The sequence below is a fragment of the Leucopleurus acutus genome (genome assembly GCF_964270905.1).
Source record: "Leucopleurus acutus genome assembly, chromosome: 11".
Taxonomy (NCBI): domain Eukaryota; kingdom Metazoa; phylum Chordata; class Mammalia; order Artiodactyla; family Delphinidae; genus Leucopleurus; species Leucopleurus acutus.
Window position 1 is genome coordinate 99467989 of NC_139152.1, and position 20162 is coordinate 99488150.

At 53.6% G+C, this 20162-nt stretch overlaps 1 protein-coding gene across 1 annotated transcript in view; it reads right to left on the reverse strand.

The window, feature by feature from the left end:
• Nucleotides 1-20162, reverse strand: part of KIAA0930 — a 40282-nt gene that overhangs the window by 12529 nt on the left and 7591 nt on the right. Inside the window, exon 2 of the mRNA XM_082850785.1 lies at nucleotides 331-482. Coding sequence (XP_082706911.1) covers nucleotides 331-482 — 152 coding nt within the window. The remainder of the gene's footprint in view (nucleotides 1-330; nucleotides 483-20162) is intronic.

Genomic DNA, 20162 nt, shown 5'->3' on the forward strand with positions numbered 1-20162 from the left:
TCTTTGCTCCCCCATTTATTTACTAATTATGAGATGCTGGCCAAATCACCCAGCCTCTGTCCGTGTTTCCTCCAAGGTACTACAGTGATGATAATCGCTGCTTTCCAGGGTCGTGGTGAAGACTAATAATGACGTCTATCTACACAAGCCCAGCGCATCCCGCCATCAGACGCGTGTGTGGCCATCCCTGCACAGTTCCTGAAGCCTGGCAGGTGCTAAATGAACACCATGTTCCCCTCTCGACTCGCACAAGGACTGCAGGGAAGCCCCTCTCTCACACCAAGAGCAGACCTCCAGGGAGACTTGGCTGGGCCCCAAGGGGCCACTCACCTTCCGCCCGTCGACAGCACCCTCGCTGCCCACGTACGCCAGCTTCCGGCGCACGTAGAAGAGCATGTCGTCCTGCCGCAGGGCCCACTTCTCCATGAAGTAGGTAGAGAACATCCAAGTCCAGAAGACGATGCGGTCATCCTTGAAGCACCCTGCACAGGGAGGCCAGAGAGGAGTGAGGAAGGATGGGTCAACCTGGCCCCAGCCCTGTGACCTTGGCCGGGCCTGGGCCCTGTCCCCCACCCCGCCCCCGATCTGTGTTTCTGGTCAGAAAGCAGCCAGGATTCTGTGATGTTCAGAGCCCCCTTTTCCCTCACACCCCACCATGGGGCACCCAAAGAGGCTCAAGGCCACGAGACCCCCCCATGGCACAGTGGACTCCAGCCTGTGGATGAATCAGCGGCTTCGGTGGGGAAGGAAAGATGGACTCAGAGGGAACGTCATGGGCAGGCTGTCTGGCTGGGAGCCGGAAGGGCTTAGGAGGGGAGATCTGTCAGGCAGGCACCTCCCTCCCCCTATCCCCACCCCAGGCTGCCGCAGCTCCCACGGAGAATCCGACTTAAAGGAACAGCTGCCCCTTTGCCAACCACGCTCAGCTGCAGGCAGGAAGCAGGGAGGACGTCCACCCTACCCTCACCCTGGCGCCACGGAGCCTTTCGGCATGCCAGACTGACTGACTTCTTTTTATTACAAACAGGATTCCTTTATGATAAATCTTTACGGTACTCTTTCCCACACAAGGAGAAAAAGCCCACAGGCTCTGGTAGGAAGGACTGAGTTTCCACCCCAGCTCTGCACTTGCCACGTGACAGCGGGCAAGCATCACAGCCTCTCTGACCCCCAGGTTTCTGGGGGTGAACACAGACTGAGACCATGGGCATGGAGAGCCCGCGCCTGGCACAGAGTGGGACCCACAAAGGCGGGTGTCTAGACAGATCCGACAAAATTCCAAGATGTGCTGCAGAGCTGTTCCTTAGAAACCCAAGGTATTAAATTGCTCCTGGTTTCTGTCTCTCCTCCAGAAACTACTTCACCACCGTGACTGAGCCCTCGCACTTGGGTCCTGGAAGGACCTGACCTAACCCAACCTTGGAGGCGGGAACCTGGGGGCCGCTGATGCGGGGCTCTCCCTTGTCCTCACAGGCGGTACAGGGACTGGCCAGGCCCGCTGACTTGCAGCCCATGCCCCCTCCTCCGGGGAGTCGGCCATCAGGCTCTGGAAGACTGAGCCGCAGGCAGAAAACCCCAGCCTTTGCTTACATCACCATGACCAGAGACCCAGGCTCCACACCAGCTCCTGTCCTCTGCCCTCTGCAAGGCTGCCACGGGCAGTCTGCAGCCCGCCCACTTCCACGCCCTGCCTGGCTCCCATGTGAGGGAAACAGAAGGGGCCCCATCAGTGAGGCGTCCAGGTCAGTGAGCCTGATTAAGACAAAGGCCACCCATCAGCCTTGGCGGCAAAGGCTGGGAGAGGCCACAGGACTGACGGCCGCATCCGCAAGCTGGCAGGCAGCAGGTGGAATGTCGCCGCCGTCGCATCATTCTGCATCACCGCCCGGACGTTCCTGCCACACCTTTATGATAGGCGACGCCCAGTTCACGCCCCTACAGATCCCTACAAAACTAAGCAAAGGGGCCGTGTTATTCCAAACAAAACAGGAACTCTCCCGTGACTCTGTTTACTCTCAGCTCCCTCAGCCCAAAGCCCAGCAGAAGGCCGATCAGGCGAAATGCTCAGACTGCCCACACCGACTGCTTCCTGGTCCCGCGGAGGGTACAGAAGTGACAAGCAGTGGGTCAGGTCTCCAGTCCCCACCACCTGCCACAGTGAAGTACAAGTTCACCGTCAGCGTCACTCAGGGTCAAGCGCTGCCGCCCTCGGGCGGCACTCTCTTTTTATTCTGCAAGCAGAAGGAGCCTCGTGGTACCTCGGGCACCCAGATGGTTACGATTTGTTACACATTTGCCATGTTGAGTGAGCACCAGGTAGAGCTACGCAGATCATCTCACTAAACTCTGCCTGCATTCTGTTATGTCTACTGCCCCGTTTCACAGACGCAGCTGACTCTCAAGAGGTTAAAAAGGAGGCCAAGATCACAGAGTTAGAAACCGCCAAGTCCTCAAACCTGTCAGACCCCCGCGTTGACATTCTTGGAAAATGCTGGACCCAGATAATGAATGCAAAGCGCTTAGCAGGCAGCTGGCAACCCCGGGAGCGCGATGAGGGAGGGGTTCTGGGGTTGGGGGAGGATGCAGGGTTTGCATGCGGGAGTGGAGTGCTGGAGGTGGCACGAAGTACATGCCACTGTATTCTCTAGGATTCCACGTGCCGCCAGGCCTGGCCCAGTGGGGGCCACACAAGGGGTCCCATGTCCCTGCTTTAAATGCTGAAAAATCACTTTCTTCACAGCTCATCCCGCCCAGTTAGTGAGGGAGTCTGCAGGTCCCAAGAGTCTGAAGCAGACTGCCTGCCAGTACTTCCTCCTAACACGAAGGCTCAGCTCACACAGGGGCTGCTGGCGCCCAGTCCGAAGGTCACCCCGGGCCGGCTGCCGGCCCCCCAACCCCGATGGGCCACTCCCAAACAACCTCTCAGAGGGGACCAGCCCACCCCCCATACGCTTCCAGCCCACGTGGCCATCAGAAAGTCCCCCTCACTGCCAGCTCCCCACCCGGGCTGCTGCCATCACCCCTAGAATGCACTGGTTGCCCCTTCCACTCCCATCCGACAGTCTGCCCTCCACACCACAGCCACAGGATCTTTATTTAAAGATCGTTCCCTGCCCCCCTTAGAACCTTCCCAGGGAATTCGGAATAAAACCCAAAGTTCTGAGAAAGCTCTCCAAGACAGCCCCTCCTCGCGCTGCTCACCAGCCCTGCTGGCCTCCTCCCCCTCCGATTCTCTGCCCCGGTGCCTTTGCACAGGCGTCTCCTTCCTGTCATTCCAGCTGCAGCTTAGACGACTCTCACCTCTTCAGAGAGCCTCTCTGGACACCACATTAAACGTGGCCCGAGGGGCTTCCCTGTCACAGCACCTTGTTTTACTGCCATCATCACCACTGGTGTTTCATATCGGTTTGCTGTCTGTCCCCCACTGCATGAAAGCAGCTCAGGAGGAGGGACTTGTGTGGATGACCATCAGATTCCAGTGCCCAGAGCAGAGCCAGGCACACAGCAGGCGCTCGATAAACGCTGTGTGAATAATGGGTTGTCCCAAGTTAACGGGAAGCAGGTTCAGTGAGGTGGGTGACTTGTCCAGGTGACCACAGCAGGGACGTGGCCCAGCCACTGTCCACCTGAGGCCTGGGTGCCCCACGCAGGACACAGGGCATGGACTTGCCACTTTATTTCAGTCGCAAGGGCCCTGACTTAGAAAGATCTTCCGAAGATGCCCCAAACACCACACGACACAAGGGCTGCAGCCCCCTCACTCAGCTCGCCCAGGCTCCACAGGCAGGTGGGCCTGTCGCGTGTGCTAAGAAGACCCCTGGGCGTCCAGACAGGGCCCACCCCGACCCCGCCTTTCTGAGCACCTGCAGCCCCTGTGCGCCCGGCAGGTGCAGGTTGGGAGACCCAGCACCAACACGCTCCGAAAGGCACAGGGGGGCTAGACGTTCGCTGTCAGCTGTGGACACCACACGGATGTTATCATCAGCGTAACTACTTCAGTACCAATGACAAACTCATTGTCATTGAGTAGGAAGAAACTCTACTCTCTCAGGGAAACCCCACGCACCTGCCTCTCTCACCCATGAGGTGGGGAGAGGCCTGCTAGAACCGTCGCCAGGACCAGCCGTGGGCACCACACCCAGAGACGCTGGCGGAACAGACACGCAGACCACGGCCACACCCAGGACACCCAGTTTAAAGCCAGAAGAGAAATCGCAAAGGTCAAGAGCTGCCCCCGACCCGGAGCACTCAAAATTCCCCTTATGCCCAAGAGAAGCATGGCTGAAATCAAAAGGAACATGAAAACCAGCAGAGAGAAATTCACAATAAATAACTAATGTCCATGTAATAAAGAATTCACGGGGCTTCTCTGGTGGCACAGTGGTTAAGAATCCACCTGCCAATGTAGGGGACACGGGTTTGAGTCCTGGTCCGGGAAGATCCCACATGCCATGGAGCAGCTAAGCCCACGCGCCACAACTACTGAGCCTGCGCTCTAGAGCCTGCGAGCCACAACTACTGAGCTTGCGTCTCACAACTACTGAAGCCCGTGTGCCACAACTACTGAAGCCTGCGTGCCTAGAGCCCGTGCTCCGCAACAAGAGAAGCCACTGCAATGAGAAGCCCGCGCACCGCAACGAAGAGTAGCCCCCGCTCGCTGCAGCTAGAGAAAAGCCCGCGCAGCAATGAAGACCCAACGCAGCCTAAACAAATAAACAAACCAAAAAAATAAAGAATTCACATCCTAGCAAGTTATGAAAGAAAATGCCTAAGAGCCCAACAGATAAACGTGTAAAACACCAAAACAGGTAATTGCCAAAAAGGAAACATAACCACTTAACAAAAATGTGGGAAAATATAAATCGCACTAGTTTTTAAAAATTCACATTGAAAGAACAAGTTGTCCTTTGTTGTTTTTTTTTTTTGGCCACACCCCGCAGCCTGCAGGATCTTTGTTCCCCAACCAGGGATCGAATCCGGGACTTCGGCACTGAAAGCATGAAGTCTTAACCACTGGACCACCAGGGAATTCCCCAAGTTGTCATTTTTAAGAAGACAAATTTGGTATTTTAAAAATACCACTTAGGACTTCTCTGGTGGTGCAGTGGTTAAGAACCTGCCTGCCAATGCAGGGGATATGGGTTCAAGCCCTGGTCCGGGAAGATCCCACATGCCGCGGAGCAACTAAGCCCGTGTGCCACAACTACTGAGCCTGTGCTCTAGAGCCCGAGAGCCACAACTACTGAGTCCACATGCCACAACTACTGAAGCCCGTGTGCCACAACTATTGAAGCCCGCATGCCTAGAGCCCGTGCTCTGCAACAAGAGAAGCCACCGCAATGAGAAGCCCACACACCACAAGGAAGAGTAGCCCCCGCTCGCTGCTACGAGACAAAGCCTGCACGCAGCAACGAAGACACAACGCAGCCAAAAACAATAAATAAATGAATAAATAATTTTAAAAAAAAAGAGTGCAAAAAGAAAAAAAAAATACCACTTAGGAAAACTGGCAGATTCGACAAAGTTAAACACATATTTACCAGTGATTCAGCCATTCCCAGGTACTTGCCCAAGAGAAATGAAGCATGTGTCTGGCACAGACACTGGTATACAAGTGTTCACAGACACTTTGTCCCTAGTAAACCCAAACTGGAAACCAGGAGGAGGTACACGTGAAACATGACGTAGCCACTCAATGTTCCTGGCAATGAGAACAAACTACTGATCCGCACTGCACTACGGATAAATCTCAAAATCATCATGCTGAGTGAACGTCAGGCATAGGAAAAGCTACACCTGAAAGGCCACGTTCACATGACGCTTCAGAAAAGGTACAACTACAGTGACAGAAAGCAGACTGGTAGTTGCCCCAAAACGTTCTGTTTCTGGTGGTGCTTTCACAACCATCAAAACTCATCCAATTACTTACTTTACACGGACACAGTTTATTTTACATAAATTATACTCCAATAAAGTTGCTAAAAAGTTACGACAGCCAAAGCTGGGAAGAGTACATTGAACTGGGAGCTCTCATATATGGCTAGAGAACAAAATCACTCTATCCTGTGTGAAAAGCAAGTGAGCATTTTCCTGCTTCTGTGAATCCATCTTATGGAAAAGAAAAAATAGGAGTAAAGTAAATAAATGCCTTTTGCAGAAAGACATTCCCTCTGTATCAATGAGAGCAAATAATATAACAACCATAATCATAATAATAAGGAAGGAGAAAAAGAAAGTAATGTTCTGCAATTATTGACATTTAATCTAGGTAAGTTATGCTGTATGTACTAAACCTAATCTCCGTCAGTCTTTTAAAAGGATGCCTATGAAGACAAGTAGGTACATGGAAATGCGTGTAATACGTCTGGTGAAAGAGCGGAAGCTCAGGCTGTACACACACTGACCACAACTACATACGTCACACGCCCGAAAGGCAGGAGCTGCTCTACCTCACAGGAAATATGTTTTCTTTTTTCTTTGTTTTTACTTTTAATATGTTGTGGGTTTTTTTGGTTGTTTTTTTTTTGCGGTACGCGGGCCTCTCACTGTTGTGGCCTCTACCGTTGCGGAGCACAGGCTCCGGACGCGCGGGCTCAGTGGCCACAGCTCACGGGCCCAGCTGCTCCGCGGCATGTGGGATCCTCCTGGACCGGGGCACGAACCCGTGTCCCCTGCATCGGCAGGCGGACTCTCAACCACTGCGCCACCAGGGAAGCCCTACTTTTAATATTTGTAATAGTAAGATGACACCACTTTTTCCCATGAATGTACGACTTTTGATGAATGTCATAAGGCTCATTAAAGTGAGAGGAGGGGGACAGAGAAGGGACTCCCCACCTTCAGAGGGAGGAGAGGAGGGTGGGATAGGAGACAGTCCAAGTCCAGAAGCTAGGAAGGGTCAAGGTCACAGAGAGCGTCCAGACTCGTGGAAGCACAGTACAGCGCGTGGATCTACAGCCAGACATACCTGAATTCAGGCCCTGACTCTCCTGCCCCCCAGCCAGGTGGCCACTGCACCCCTCTGGATCCCAGGAACTCCATCTGTCAGAGGGGTCTAACCTGCCACCCTCCCAGAACCAACAGTGAGGACGGGGGGCGGGGGGAGAGGCCAGTACGAAAGTCCTTTGTAAGCCGTAAAGTTCTGTCCACGTGTACATTCGGGGGGACCCTCTGCACTGCTGCTTCGTGTGTCCCTGTCGGCAGTGTGGCTCGCGCAGATGAGGTCATGGATCCCAAACCTGCCAGTGTCCCTAAACTACGCGGTGCAGTAACTGTGTGAACAGACACATGAGGGGTAACTGGACCCTTGCGTGGCCTGTGAAATCAGTACCAGCTTTTCCCAAGACCCGTCCAGCAAGAAATCCCCTGGGTCATAAACCCTGAGAGCCGCCAGTCCAACAGAGAGCTCCCTAATCTCCATGACTCTCTCCGTCCCTGTCTCCCTGCCATCTGGCCACAGGACCCTTGAATCCAGTGGATGACAGACTTATGGGAGAGATGCAGCCCCAGATGCTGAGCCACTCACTGGGGCAGCACCATGGACAGCTCCACGCCCCCAGGCTGCTCCCTGCTGGGCTGTGGGCCTTACAATCTGTTCTCATAATCCATGGTAGTTATGTTCTATAAAGTAGCCACAGACACTGAATTAGCAAATACCAAACGACTGCTCCTAGGGAAATACAGGGCTGAGTTCCTGCAAGTCTCTGGTTACAATTTCGTCCACCGATCAATATGTATAACCTTGTCTTACGTGTTTCTGTTTAAAGACACCTTATTTAATATATAGTTGGGTTATTAACATTGAACTCCAGGACACCAGCACTGTAACTCGTGCCTGAACGAAGCTTATCTACATGTATATTCTCCATAAGGCCCATCACAGCCTTCTCTTGCTTGAGACCATACAGCACTTCAGCTTTACGCTTGGGGCCACTTTAAACAGCAAAATCACCACCAAAAAGCACAAAAATGCAAATACATGGCACTATATAGACCACAAAAATGATGAGTTGAAACAAGGAGGCGTGGTGTCACCTTGCTCAACCTCAGCTGGGACCGTGCACCTACCTCGGGTGACTCAGAGTTTCCCACCACTCTGTACACGTCTGCGATTAACCACAAAAGCACCAAAAAGGTACTGACGACTTCGGGGTTATGGATAAATTTCTGTTGAGTAGGTAAATCTGTAATACAGAATCCATGAATAATGAGGATGGGCTGTATCAGAAAAACTGGTATCTTCCAGCTCGAAATGGGACTACGGGGATCCAGCCACCTCCTCTGCCTGCAGTGAGTGACCTGCTTTCACAAGCTACTGGCTTTGAACTTCAGAACTGGGAGAGCCCTTTATAGACTAGTGAGTCTGGGGACGCACGGAAGAAGGCACGCAGCTGTGTGAGGAGAAGAACCCGCGCCTCCCACGCCCAGCTCCGTGCTCTACAACCACCCGGCCACAGATTCTCTACCTCATTCTGCATGACACTGAATGGGGGATGTAATCGTGCCAACAGCTCAACAGCACTGACAGTGATGACGGCTCACGTTTGCCCTGCACTCTACAGTTTATAAAGCCCTTTCACCTGTTACCTCTTCATGGCAACTTGATGAGGTGGGGATAACCTCAGTTTAGTGTAAAACCTCAGTCTTTGGTTTAAAAATAAGGCAGGGCTTCCCTGGTGGCGCAGTGGTTGAGAGTCCGCCTGCCGATGCAGGGCACACGGGTTCGTGCCCCGGTCCGGGAAGATCCCACATGCTGCGGAGCGGCTGGGCCCGTGAGTCATGGCCGCTGAGCCTGCACGTCCGGAGCCTGTGCTCCGCAACGGGAGAGGCCACAACAGTGACAGGCCCGCGTACCGCAAATAAATAAATAAATAAATAAGGCAACTGAAGCTTGGGAATCCAGTGGCTCAATAGCATCTGGGGCTCAAACCCTGCCCCTCATATTCTTTCCAAGGTCCCAGATGTAGGCATATGCACCTGAGTCTTCAGCAAGTCAATCTTTTTACAGTAGTGATGTCAAAGATCACTGATCACAGATCACCATGGCAAGCATAATAATAATAGAATATTCAAATTATAGAGGGAGCAATTCTAACTAATTTGATCTATTAATTTAACATGACCCAATAGAAAATGCCAAGAGAATGTTTTAAAATAAGAACAGCCAGGAAAATTCAGAGTGATGTGGGATCATGATTCTTATCAGATATTAAAACATACTAGAAAGCTAAATCCTCATGTCACCATCAACACAAACTACACAACCCTTCCGCGTTGCAAACAAAAAACCCACAGACTGTTGGCTGCCTGTCCTGCCACGTGGACGAGGTCGACTTGAAGGCTGGAAAAGGGCCAGAGAGAGCGGAGATAGGAGATGGAGACAGTGGGGCCACTCAAGTCCTTAGTATTGGGCATTCCTAGTCTTCTGGAGGCTTTAGTTTTCAACTCTTCTACAGATTGTTAGCCAAAAATTTTGTTTATTTTTTTAAATTTTTTTTATTGAAGTATAGTTGATTTTACAAATTTGTAAAAAATTTACAAATTTTTTTATTGAAGTATAGTTTCAGGTGTACAGCAAAGTGATTCCATTATATATACATGTACATATGTATGTGTATATATTTTTTCAGATTCTTTTCCTATAGGTTATTACAAATACTGAGTATAGTTCCCTGTGCTATACAGTAGGTCCTTGGTGGTTATTTTATTTTTTTAAATTTTTAAAATTTTAAAAAATTTTTAAATTATTTATCTTATTTAGTTTTGGCTACGTTGGGTCTTAGTTGAAGCACGCAGGATCTTCGTTGAGTCACGTGGGATCTTTCGTTGCGGCACGCTGGCTCTTCATTGTGGTGCATGGGCTTCTCACTAGTTGTGGCGTGCGGGTTTTCTCTTCTCTAGTTGTGGCATGGAGGCTCCAGGGCACGTGGGCTCTGTAGTTGTGGCGCGCGAGTTCCAGAGCGCGTGGGCTCTGTAGTTTACAGCACACGGGCTCTAGTTGAGGCGCGTGGGCTTAGCTGCCCCGCGGCTTGTGGGATCTTAGTTACCTGACCAGGGATCGAACCCGCATCCCCTGTACTGGAAGGCGGATTCTTAACCACTGGACAGGGAAGCCCCTTTGTTGGTTATTTTAATAAATTTCTTATTGTCTAAGCTACCATGGATTAGTTTCTTCACTTCTAACCCTAAGAAAGAACTCAAGAGTCACCCAACTTTAAGGAAACAAACCAAAAACCCTCCCTTAATCCCACATCACCTCTAGCTACTGTCTCACCAGAAGCTGTCTCCAGCGGAAAGTTTTCAGTCCTCTCTTACTTGGACAGATATGTTAATTTACAGATCTGTTAAATTCTACCATTGATTTTCGGTTTTGGTTTTTGCTTTCCTGCAGAACTCTCTGACTTCATCTCTGCATCGTTTCACTGATTCTACCTTTAAATGTACCTGGAAGCCAACCACTTCTCACAAACCACTCTGGCACTGGGGCCAAGCACCACCATCTCCTGCCTCTATTCCTGCCCAGCTCCCTGACTGGTCCCCATGCTTGAATCAGCTCTTGCCACGCCCCTGCTCTCAATCCTCCATGAGGCTGACGTCCTCACCTCCACTTGGCTCCTTTCTCAAACACCTACCTTCTCAGGGAGGCCTCCCCAAACCACCCTGTTTAAAATTGTAAATCCAACCCAACAGTCCCTACCCCACTTCCTGCTTTATCTTTCTCCATAGCACCTATCACTCTATAGCTCATATCTTTTTTACCTATCTTCTTTGCTCTCAGTCTTTCCTGAGTACAGGAGCCAGCAAACTTTTTCTGTTAAGGTCCAGATAGAAAATAGTTTAGGCTCTGCAGACCACACGGTCCTGTCTCAACTACAAAATCACCCACAGCGATACATAAAGAAATGGGCATGGCTATGTCCCAATAAAAGTTTATTTACCAAAAGAGGCAGCAGGCTGGAGGTGGCCTGGGGCCATCGTGCGCCAGCACCTGCCTTACTAGAACATATCTCTTTTAACAGAGCATTTTCCCTCTTTGATTGTTTTGTTCACTGCTGTACACTTAGCTCCTAGAATAGTATTTGGCCTATAGGAAACAATAAATATTGGCTAATTAAGTGAATAAATGAAATGAACCGAACGATTAATGAGAGCAAGGTGGTACTGGTACACAATTAGATCAATAGAACAGAATAGAAAGTACAAAAGCAGAATGAAAATACATGGTAATTTAGTTTATATAAATATTCATCCTTCCAATCGGTAGGATGAAGACAGTTCTTCAACAGGTGGTCTTGGAACAACTGGCCAGCTGAGGAAAAAGAATAAGGTTGGGCCCCTGGTCATGTCAAAACCGATTCCAAAAAAGAAAAACTTCTGATGCCAAAAGTAAAATCGTAAGAAAACCAAGTAAACCTTGAGTGAATTTTTTTATTCTCTCAGAAAGGGGAAAGCCTTTCTGAGTAGAACACAAAGGCTGTCAAAGAAAAGAATGATATTAAAAAAAAAAAAGACAAAAATTAATAAAAGAAAAACAGAAAGAATGATAGATAAATCAAACAACAGAAGAAATTTCCATAGGAAAACACCCCCATACAACAGAAACAAAGGCAAAAACAACACCACACTGGAAAAATCACGGGATCTCTTAAATGAGGTTAATTTTCTTAACAAATAAGTTTCATACACTGCATAATAAAATGAAACAGGACGGAAAGGCAAAGGGAGATATAAACGTCTTCTAAGACAGGAAACTATGCTCAGCTTCACACAATTAGAGACATGTAAATGAAAACTGAAAAATTCTATTTTTCACCTATCAGATGTGAAAAAAATCAAAACACCTGACAACATTCCGTGCTGAAGAGGGTGTGGAGAAAGGGGGACTTCATATCAGGCAGCAGGATAATAAACTGATGAAATCTGTAACGAGAGAGCTGGGCAACCAAACCACAACTGCTTCTCCCTTTGACCCAGCAGCCCCTCCCCTGAGGGGTTTTTCCTACAGTCTTCCACCGGCCGTGTAAAATTCTGTAATTCCTACAGCACTGCTTACAAAGTACTGGAATGGTCCCATCAACAGGAAAGTTAACTGAATAAATGAGAGATCATTCACAGAATGGGATACCGTGTAGCTTTCAAACACGAACTGAAGCAGCTCTATCTGTACCGCTAAGGAAAGATCTCTAGGGCAAATGAAGCGAGGGGAAATATGAGGGGCTAACAATATCAGAGGTTTTATATTCATATAAAAGTGAATCGTTCAGAATGACCCAAGTGCTTGTGGGGTGAGAGGCTGGGGCACTGGGATAATGGAACCCAGCCCTCGGGGCTGTTAGGAGTTTTTAATTAGTTGATACCCTCGAAGCCCAACCAGGCTGCCACTGAGCAGGGGCCCAGGGTCAGCAAGTGTTATTTACATCATTGCCAGTATGATCACAGCCTCTGGAGAGAGACCAGGGAGGAGAAAGGCGTCTTGGCCTTTTCTCTATGACTCTTCTCAGACATTTGAATTTTGTGCCCTGACCATGTTTACCTATTCCAAGAGTAACAAACATTTTTAATCACAATGCAGTTACTTGGGGAAATGCTTATGATAGAAAGCTAAAGAAAAAAGAACAGCAAAAAACAAAGAGCAGGCCCCAAAAATTGTACAGAACACTTGAAGGAAGGAAATTGCTTTTTTAAAAAAATGCCTAAGAAGAAAGACTGAAAGGAAGTTGAACCCAAACGCCCACAGGGGTTAGTGTCGAGAGTGGGGGAATTACGACGTTTTCCTGTTTTTCAAACATTCTGTAGTGTATCAATAATACGCTGTGCATCTAAGCAGCACCAAGGACTCACCGTGTGCCAGGCACTGTGCTAACCACCTACCATCCTCACCTTGGCTGCAGCGGGTACTTGAACCCAGCCATCCACACCTTGCTTATGCTGAAGCAAGCATTTACCGAGGGCCACCATTCAAGGCTGGGTGCTCAGTGCTGGGTGGGATGGGGACCAGAATCCAGCACGGACCCTGCCCACCGGGCGCTGAGCGGGAGGAAGATTTTTATCAGCAACTCACACAGACAAGCAGGACGCTGCCTCGGGAGGGCCGGGAGGGCAGGCTGTGCTCCCTGAGCCTGCACGACGGGCGCCGCGCCTCGCTGGGGCGTCAGGAGCGTGCCCTGAGGAGGGGAGTTTCCTGCTGGGGGGGTGGGAAGAGCATCCAAGGTCCTCCTGGTGAGGCCGAGATGGGAAAGGGTCCAGAGCCAGGATGCCACGTGGGAGCCCGAGCTGGAAAGGACGCGACCGCACAGGGCCTCCTGGCTGGGTTGCGGGCTTTGCGTTTATCCTCAGAGGACCGGGGACCCCTGAAGGGTTTGAGACAGAGTCTCTCTGCTGTGGGGAGAAGAAAGGGGCAGAGGTATGACCCACGGCCTGTAGATGCCCGATGCCCAGCCCATCCAAGGGCCACCTGGGCCAAGGGTCCCGAGAGGAACCTCCTGGTAGCCGCCTCGGCTCAGCCTGGCCCCTCCCAAAGGCTGAGGGGGGGGTCAACTGGCCTCTTTGGGGAGAGTCCAAGGCAGCCCTTGGCCGCTTCCGCCCCCCGGCAGCCAGGGCAGCATGAATAGGCTTCTGTGGCCCCTCAATAGGCCTTTCATCAACTCGTGCCTCTCAGTGCCCCTCATGGGCTAGAGACCCTCCCTCAGGGCACAAAAGACAAAGAAGCTGCCCAGGGAGGCCCAGGGCTGCCCTGATGAGGCACTTGGATGGAGAAGTACTGGTCAGACGGGTCCCCACGTGAGCAATCCCACAGGCCAGGCCGGTCCTCCGCTCCAGCCTAAGGGAAGCACGGGGTCTCAAGGACGGCAAGGCGGCCGGGTCAGGAGAGCCCATCACCTGCCTGGTCCCCTTCTTCTCCAGGAAAAAGTCGAGCCTCCTTCCCCAGATGAGCCAGGCCCTACAGACAGCCCCTCCAGTCTGAGCTGTGGTCCCCCATGCTGCAGCCCCTCCCTCCGCCCCTGACCAAACACCCTGCGCGTCCTCAGGCCACCCCACCCCTCACCATGGAGTCTTCCTGGACCGAACCACGGGGCCCTAGGCCCGTCCCAACCCAGCCTGTGCAAGTCAGCTTGGCCATCACGTCCCTGGGGCCTGTTCCCACCACCCGCCCCACGCACCTCCTCTGACCCACCTGGGCCACTTTACCTCATTGGATCTTCACAAAGACCCTGTGAGATAATGTTACTACCTTCATTTAACTGATGAGGAAATCGAGGCTCAAGGTTTGATTCCCTCATCTGATGTCGCACTGCCGGCACATGGCAGAGCCAGACCACAGCCCAGAGCTGCCTTCTAAGCCTGCCACACGGACACACTAATGTGTCCCTTCCCACCGTGACAAGGCAGCTCACTGGCAGGGTGACCAGGTACCCACCATAGGGCAGGGCCCACAGCCGGGAGTCAGTGAATGTTGAACAAACAACCGCATGACTGCACTCCAGTTTCCCAGTTTACTCAGCGAGCACCACGGCAGCTTTGAAACCCAAAGCCACTGTCCCTTCTCACAATATGCGCAATGTTGCGAAACCCTTAAAGTGCTCCTGCGGCCCTCAGGTCACCTCCAGGAGGCCCTCAGCCCTGCTTACCCAGCAAGATCACGATGGGAGCTGGCACTGGAATCCAAGTCGGGTTCAGCACCCACTCTGAGCCTGCTCCGTGCTGGGCATCACCTGAGGCCCCAGGTGCAGTGAGAAACAAACCCTGACCCGATCTCAAGGTCACTTTCAAGGGTGGGGCTTCAGTCCCCACGGCCCACAGTTCCCCAAAGCAATCCTCTGCGTTCTCCAGAACAGCAGTGCCTGCAAACCCGCAGCCCTGCGGCCACTTCGCTCCCCACCACCTCTTCCCAGGGGGCTTCGAGCTCGCCTAAGCAGTCATCAGGCCAAAACAGGAGCTCCACATTCAAATTCCCGTCTCCTAGGAGCTCGTCACCGACGTGGCCTTATTCAAACTCCTGACTCACTGCTTTGCTCTGACACATAAACGGGCCTCCAAGACGAGGTGCCGTTCTCCTGAGGGATCTTCGGTGGACACCCACACAAGGTGCCCCAGCCCGACAGGAGCCGCCACCCAGCCACCGCGGCTCCCGCCTCCCGCCCACCCTCCCCACCTTCCTGGGCTGCGATCACCTGGTCACCGCCCTGATCACTGCCCTGGTCCCTGTTCCACCTCCTCCTGCCCCTGCCCCACCGCGCCACGCAGCACGAGGCGCGCGACAGAAGCCCAGAAGCCTGGCCAGCACCGCAAGAGGCTCACAGCCCACCTGCTCCCACCACTGCGCCAGAGCAGATGCTGAAACCCAGCAACCCCAGGCCGTGTTGGTGCACCCATCCTGGCCCACGAACCAGGCTCAGAGCTGGGGACCAGGCACAGCTGGACCACCCCACCCAGTGAGTCTAGGCGGAAGGGACTGTCTTGCTCACCACTGTGCCCAGCACCTACTCCTGCAGGCTTCGGGCTCCAGGCTGACGTTTACCAAGCGCTTCCGGCGGGCCAGGATGCAAAGCTGATGACACACTGCGTGAAGCTAGGATTCAAGTCCCCCCACCCCCGGCCCCTGGGCAGACCCAAAGGACACCTGCCCCTCAGGTGTTCTACCTTCAGCGTCACCTAGCGTAGTCCCTCCAAACACGCCCCCAGCCCTCCCCCAGGGGCCGCTTGTCTCATCTCTCCTCGCTCCTGGGGTCTCGGTTCCCTTGCGCAATTCCAGCTGCAGCTTCTTCGCCAGGAACGCCCACTCCCGAGCCTGTCTCCTCTTTCATTTCCCTCCTTTATTCTCGCTTCTTCTAAGACTTCCTTCTCTGTGACAACCATGGGGTGGGGTTCTTCTTCATACACTAGACCGGGGCGAAGCCACACGGGAATAAAGGCGCCAAATGCCTCTCCCTGGAGAGATGGATGTCCAAGCGTGAGAGGGACAGGCCACAGCCTCGAGTCCAGGAGAGCTGGGCCCAGAACCCAGACTGACTACCTGGGACGCTGAACGAGGGCCTTCCCCTCTCTCAGTCTAATCTTCTTCGTCTGCCGGCAGGGGTGACCCCCCCCTTCACCACAGGCTGCTATGGGAACGACCCAGTGCTGGGCCTGCAGTAACGGGGCGGCAGCCGGACTCGCAGGGAGGCTCCCAGACACGTGCCCGCTGAGATGACGCCATCCCCGCTCCCTGCGCGGCTCAGCAGCTCCAGCCTAAGTCGACTCCTTGGGGTTTGCCACACGGAGCGGGGGCGGGACGAGGGCTCCCAGGAGCTGAGCAAGAGCTGATGAGCCCCACGGGGTGGGCAGCTCCCTCCTCCCCGGGGCCGGAGGCAGCTGGAATGCTAGGCCCCCACCTCCCGGCAGGGGACGCAGTCGGGGACCACCCGAGGCAGCACCAGCCACCAGGTGCTGTGGTTCGGTAGGACGGACCTGCAGACAAAGCTGGGGGCTCGGCGGGCATGACAGCTACAGCCCCGAGCGTGACGGTGTAGCTCTGGGTGGTGGGACGACCGGGTTCTTACTTCCAGCTCTGGGCTGCAGGGTGGCGTATGCAATTCTTCCTACTTCTGCTTCTTCCTATTTCATTTCCGTTGTCCCCGAATCAGAGCACACAGCAGCACTGACCTCCCTGAGGCGCAGTGTAACTGGCCCTGCTTCTGTCAAGTGGCTCGGGTTAGGCAGTAATGCCTGTGGACTGCTGACCACACATCCCAGAACCACGGGCTGCGAACAGTGGTCCACGTCAACCTTCCTCTCCCCATTTTACCTAAGAGGAAACTGAGAGCTGGAAGGGGGAAGGGCTCTGCCCACAGAGACTCCCACAGGCCCCCTGGCCTTGACCCAGGGCCGTCACCTGTCACGGGCAGCCTTCGTGACACTCTCTGATGCTCTAGGTCTGGAGGCTGACCTCTGCCCGAGGTGGACGCAGGGCAGTAATCAGTCCTGCTCTGCCAGGAGAACGGAGGCCCAGAGAGCTGCAGCGACTTCCCCAAAGTGACACAGCATTCAGGGAAAATTAATTTCTGAGCCTCCTCTGCCTTCTTCCCTGCTCTGTCTCTGCCCAGCGGGACCCCCCGTGAGGACGGCTCCACTCAAGGGCTACCTCCCCAAGAAATGACCACCCTCTTCACTCAACAGATACCAACCCATCGATTCATCACCCACACTCCCCTCACAGCCCCTTCCCTGGGCCTCGCTCCACCACCAGTCCCACCCTGAGCTGGCACAAGGGATGCAGAGCCAGTGCCAATGACCCTGCAGGGGACCCCAGGGGGTGAGGGGAAGGAAGTCACACACAGGAGGCTATGCAGCGCCACAGGACTGATGGCAGAAATCAGTACAGGTGCCGTCAAGAACAAAGGCAGGGGGGCCCAGCTGATCCTCTCAAGGGGTCAGGAAAGGGCCAGACGGGCCCTTGAGCCGAGAACTGAGAGGTGAGGCTCCCCTGACAGATGGGGCGACAGAGTGGCAAAGTGTGGAGGAGCCCCTGAGAAGACTCGCACGGCTGGGGCTTAGCTGTCAGCAGGGCCAGGTCGGAAAGGATCTTGAACTCTGACTTGTAGGCCGCAGAGGTTTCTAGGGGTGTAAGCAGCAGAGTATAACACAGTCGGGAGCGGCAGCCATGGTGGGACGGAGGGCCAGGCGCGGGGGCTGGTGTAGTCCAGCCCACAGGTGACCCAGGTGGGGATGAGGGATGGCTCAGGGCAGACAGAACTCGGCCACAGCTGGAGGGGCAGGTGAAGAAGGGCTGACCCTTGCCCAGTCTCAGTCAGGCTGAGCTGGAGGCGACACACTGGGGAGACGGGTGTTCGAGGGCAGTCAGCAGTGGAGGCTGGCCCAGGGAGTGTCTGGGCTGGTCCGTGATGGGTGTGGGTGGGATCAGGGGGCGGCATGATCGGTTACCCTCTACCCACCTGCCCCTACCATCTCCCGGGGAAGCTCTCAGCCCCGGGAAGCAGGGCCAAGCCCAGGCCAGCTCTGCATCCCCGGGTGCTCAGTCACGATGGCCTGCACGAGGGAGGCAACAGTGACTACGGTTACCTAAAACTGTACACTGAGAGAGGGGTGGCGATCGCAGAAAAGGTGAGCAACTGGTACGAGGGTCTTGGGTGGCGGTGCGGCTGCAATGGTGCCCGTGAGCAACGTTCCAGAAAGAAGGAGAAGGCAGAAGGCCAGGCCCGCCTCACTCGAGGTCCCCGTCACTCTGAGCCGCAATCCTCTGTAAACAGGGACAAAACCCGCCCATGATTCCGCTCAGCAGCTGTGAGCACCAGTGAGGACGCGGCAGAGCCCTTTGTAAAAGTCGGGCTCTTTCCTGATGATCTTGGTAGTACACGCTCCCCGTAAAGAGTAGTTTGTACTCTGCTTTTCTCACTTGTTCTGTCCTAAGTGTTGTCCCAAGTGTAAACAGTCAAGATTCAAAGCACGTCCCAAACCAAAGGATTTTTACACTAAAGATAAACAGCAACAGCACCTCCAACTACAGGACTAAAAATTAAGCCCCTCTCCTTTTCACGTTGCCAAGAGACATTTCTCACGTATCCACTGGTCATTCAAGGGAGGCAAAGAACATATCCTTTAAAATAGGGGTCCCAACCCCCAGCCCACGGACTGCTACCGGTCCGGGCCGCACAGCAGGAGGTGAGCGGCAGGGGAGCCAGCAAAGCGCCACCTGTATTTACAGTCGCTCCGCATCGCTCGCATTACTGCCTGAGCTCCACCTCCTGTCAGATCAGCGGCGGCATGAGCTTCTCGTAGGAGCGTGAGCCCTACTGTGAACGTGCCTGCGAGGGATCTAGGTTGTGCGCTCCTCATGAGAATCCAGCGCCTGGTGATCTGAGGGGGAGCTGAGGCAGTGATGCTAGCGCCAGGGAGTGGCTGCAAATACGGCTTATCGTTAGCAGGGAGGTTTGACTGCACAGAGACCGTAATAAATCGGTTGCTTGCAGACTCATATCAAAACCCTATCAGTGAGTGGCAAGTGAAAACAAGCTCAGGGCTCCCACTGATTCTGCATTATGGTGAGTTGTATCATGATTTCATTATATATTACAATGTAATAATAATAGAAATAAAGTGCACAATAAATGTAATGTGCTTGAATCATCCCCAAACCATCCCACCCCCACACTCCGGTCCATGGAAAAACTGTCTTCCACGAAACCAGTCCCTGGTGCCAAAAAGGTTGGGGACCGCTGCTTTAAAAGACTCAGGCTAACAGGGTATTTGTCTTGTATCCCATCAGACACAAGACTCCCTCTTTAGGGACTTCCCTGGTGGTCCAGTGGTTAAGACTCCACGCTCCCTATGCAGGGGACCTGGGTTCGATCCATGGTCAGGGAACTAGATCCCACGTGCCGCAACTAAGAAGCCCACATGCCACAACTAAAAAAGATCCCACATGCCGCAACTGAGGCCCGGCGCAGCCAGATAAATAAAAATAAATAAGTGAATATTAAAAAGGTGGTCCCTCCCAAGTGAGCTGATGCTCATCCTGCAGAGGACCGTGCAGAGGGTCCTCCCCCAGCTGGGCAGCCCTTACCTCGGCCCCCAGACGCCCTGACCCCTCATCTACAGGTTCACCAACAACCTCTCAGCTCCTGCTGCAGCCAGCTGGGCCCTGAGGGGCCTCCTTGTGCTTCTCTCCCTCCACAGCCCAGCCCGGTCACTGCACACGGAAAGTAAGGACACCCTGCCCTGCCCCCAGTGGGCCTCGATCTCGTTACCTGAACCGAGACAACAGGCGGGAGGGCCCATCGGGCATTCTGGCTCTGGTGCTCAGTCTGCCAGGGCCCTCTCGCAGCTTCACCTACCTGTCGGCACAGCAACAGCGACAGGCTGGTTGAATTCTGGATCTTTCTTGTCCATCTCGGCTCCCCCGGGACGGCTGTGACCCTGAGGATGTTCTGCTGCCCAAGCCAAAACCAGGAGGTGGGGAGCAAGCTGCCAGATCAGCCCCGACGCCAGGAGGGCGCGACGTCGGGCAGAGGGACATCACGTCCGCTCTCGGAAGAACACCTGTCCCAAAGCCGCGCAGCAGCAGCAAGAGGACGGACTGGAGGGCTGCCGATCACACCCAGCACTGTCTCCCCGCCCACACTAGCCCCCGGAGGGTAAGAGCCAGGACCAAGGCCTGCACTGCACCC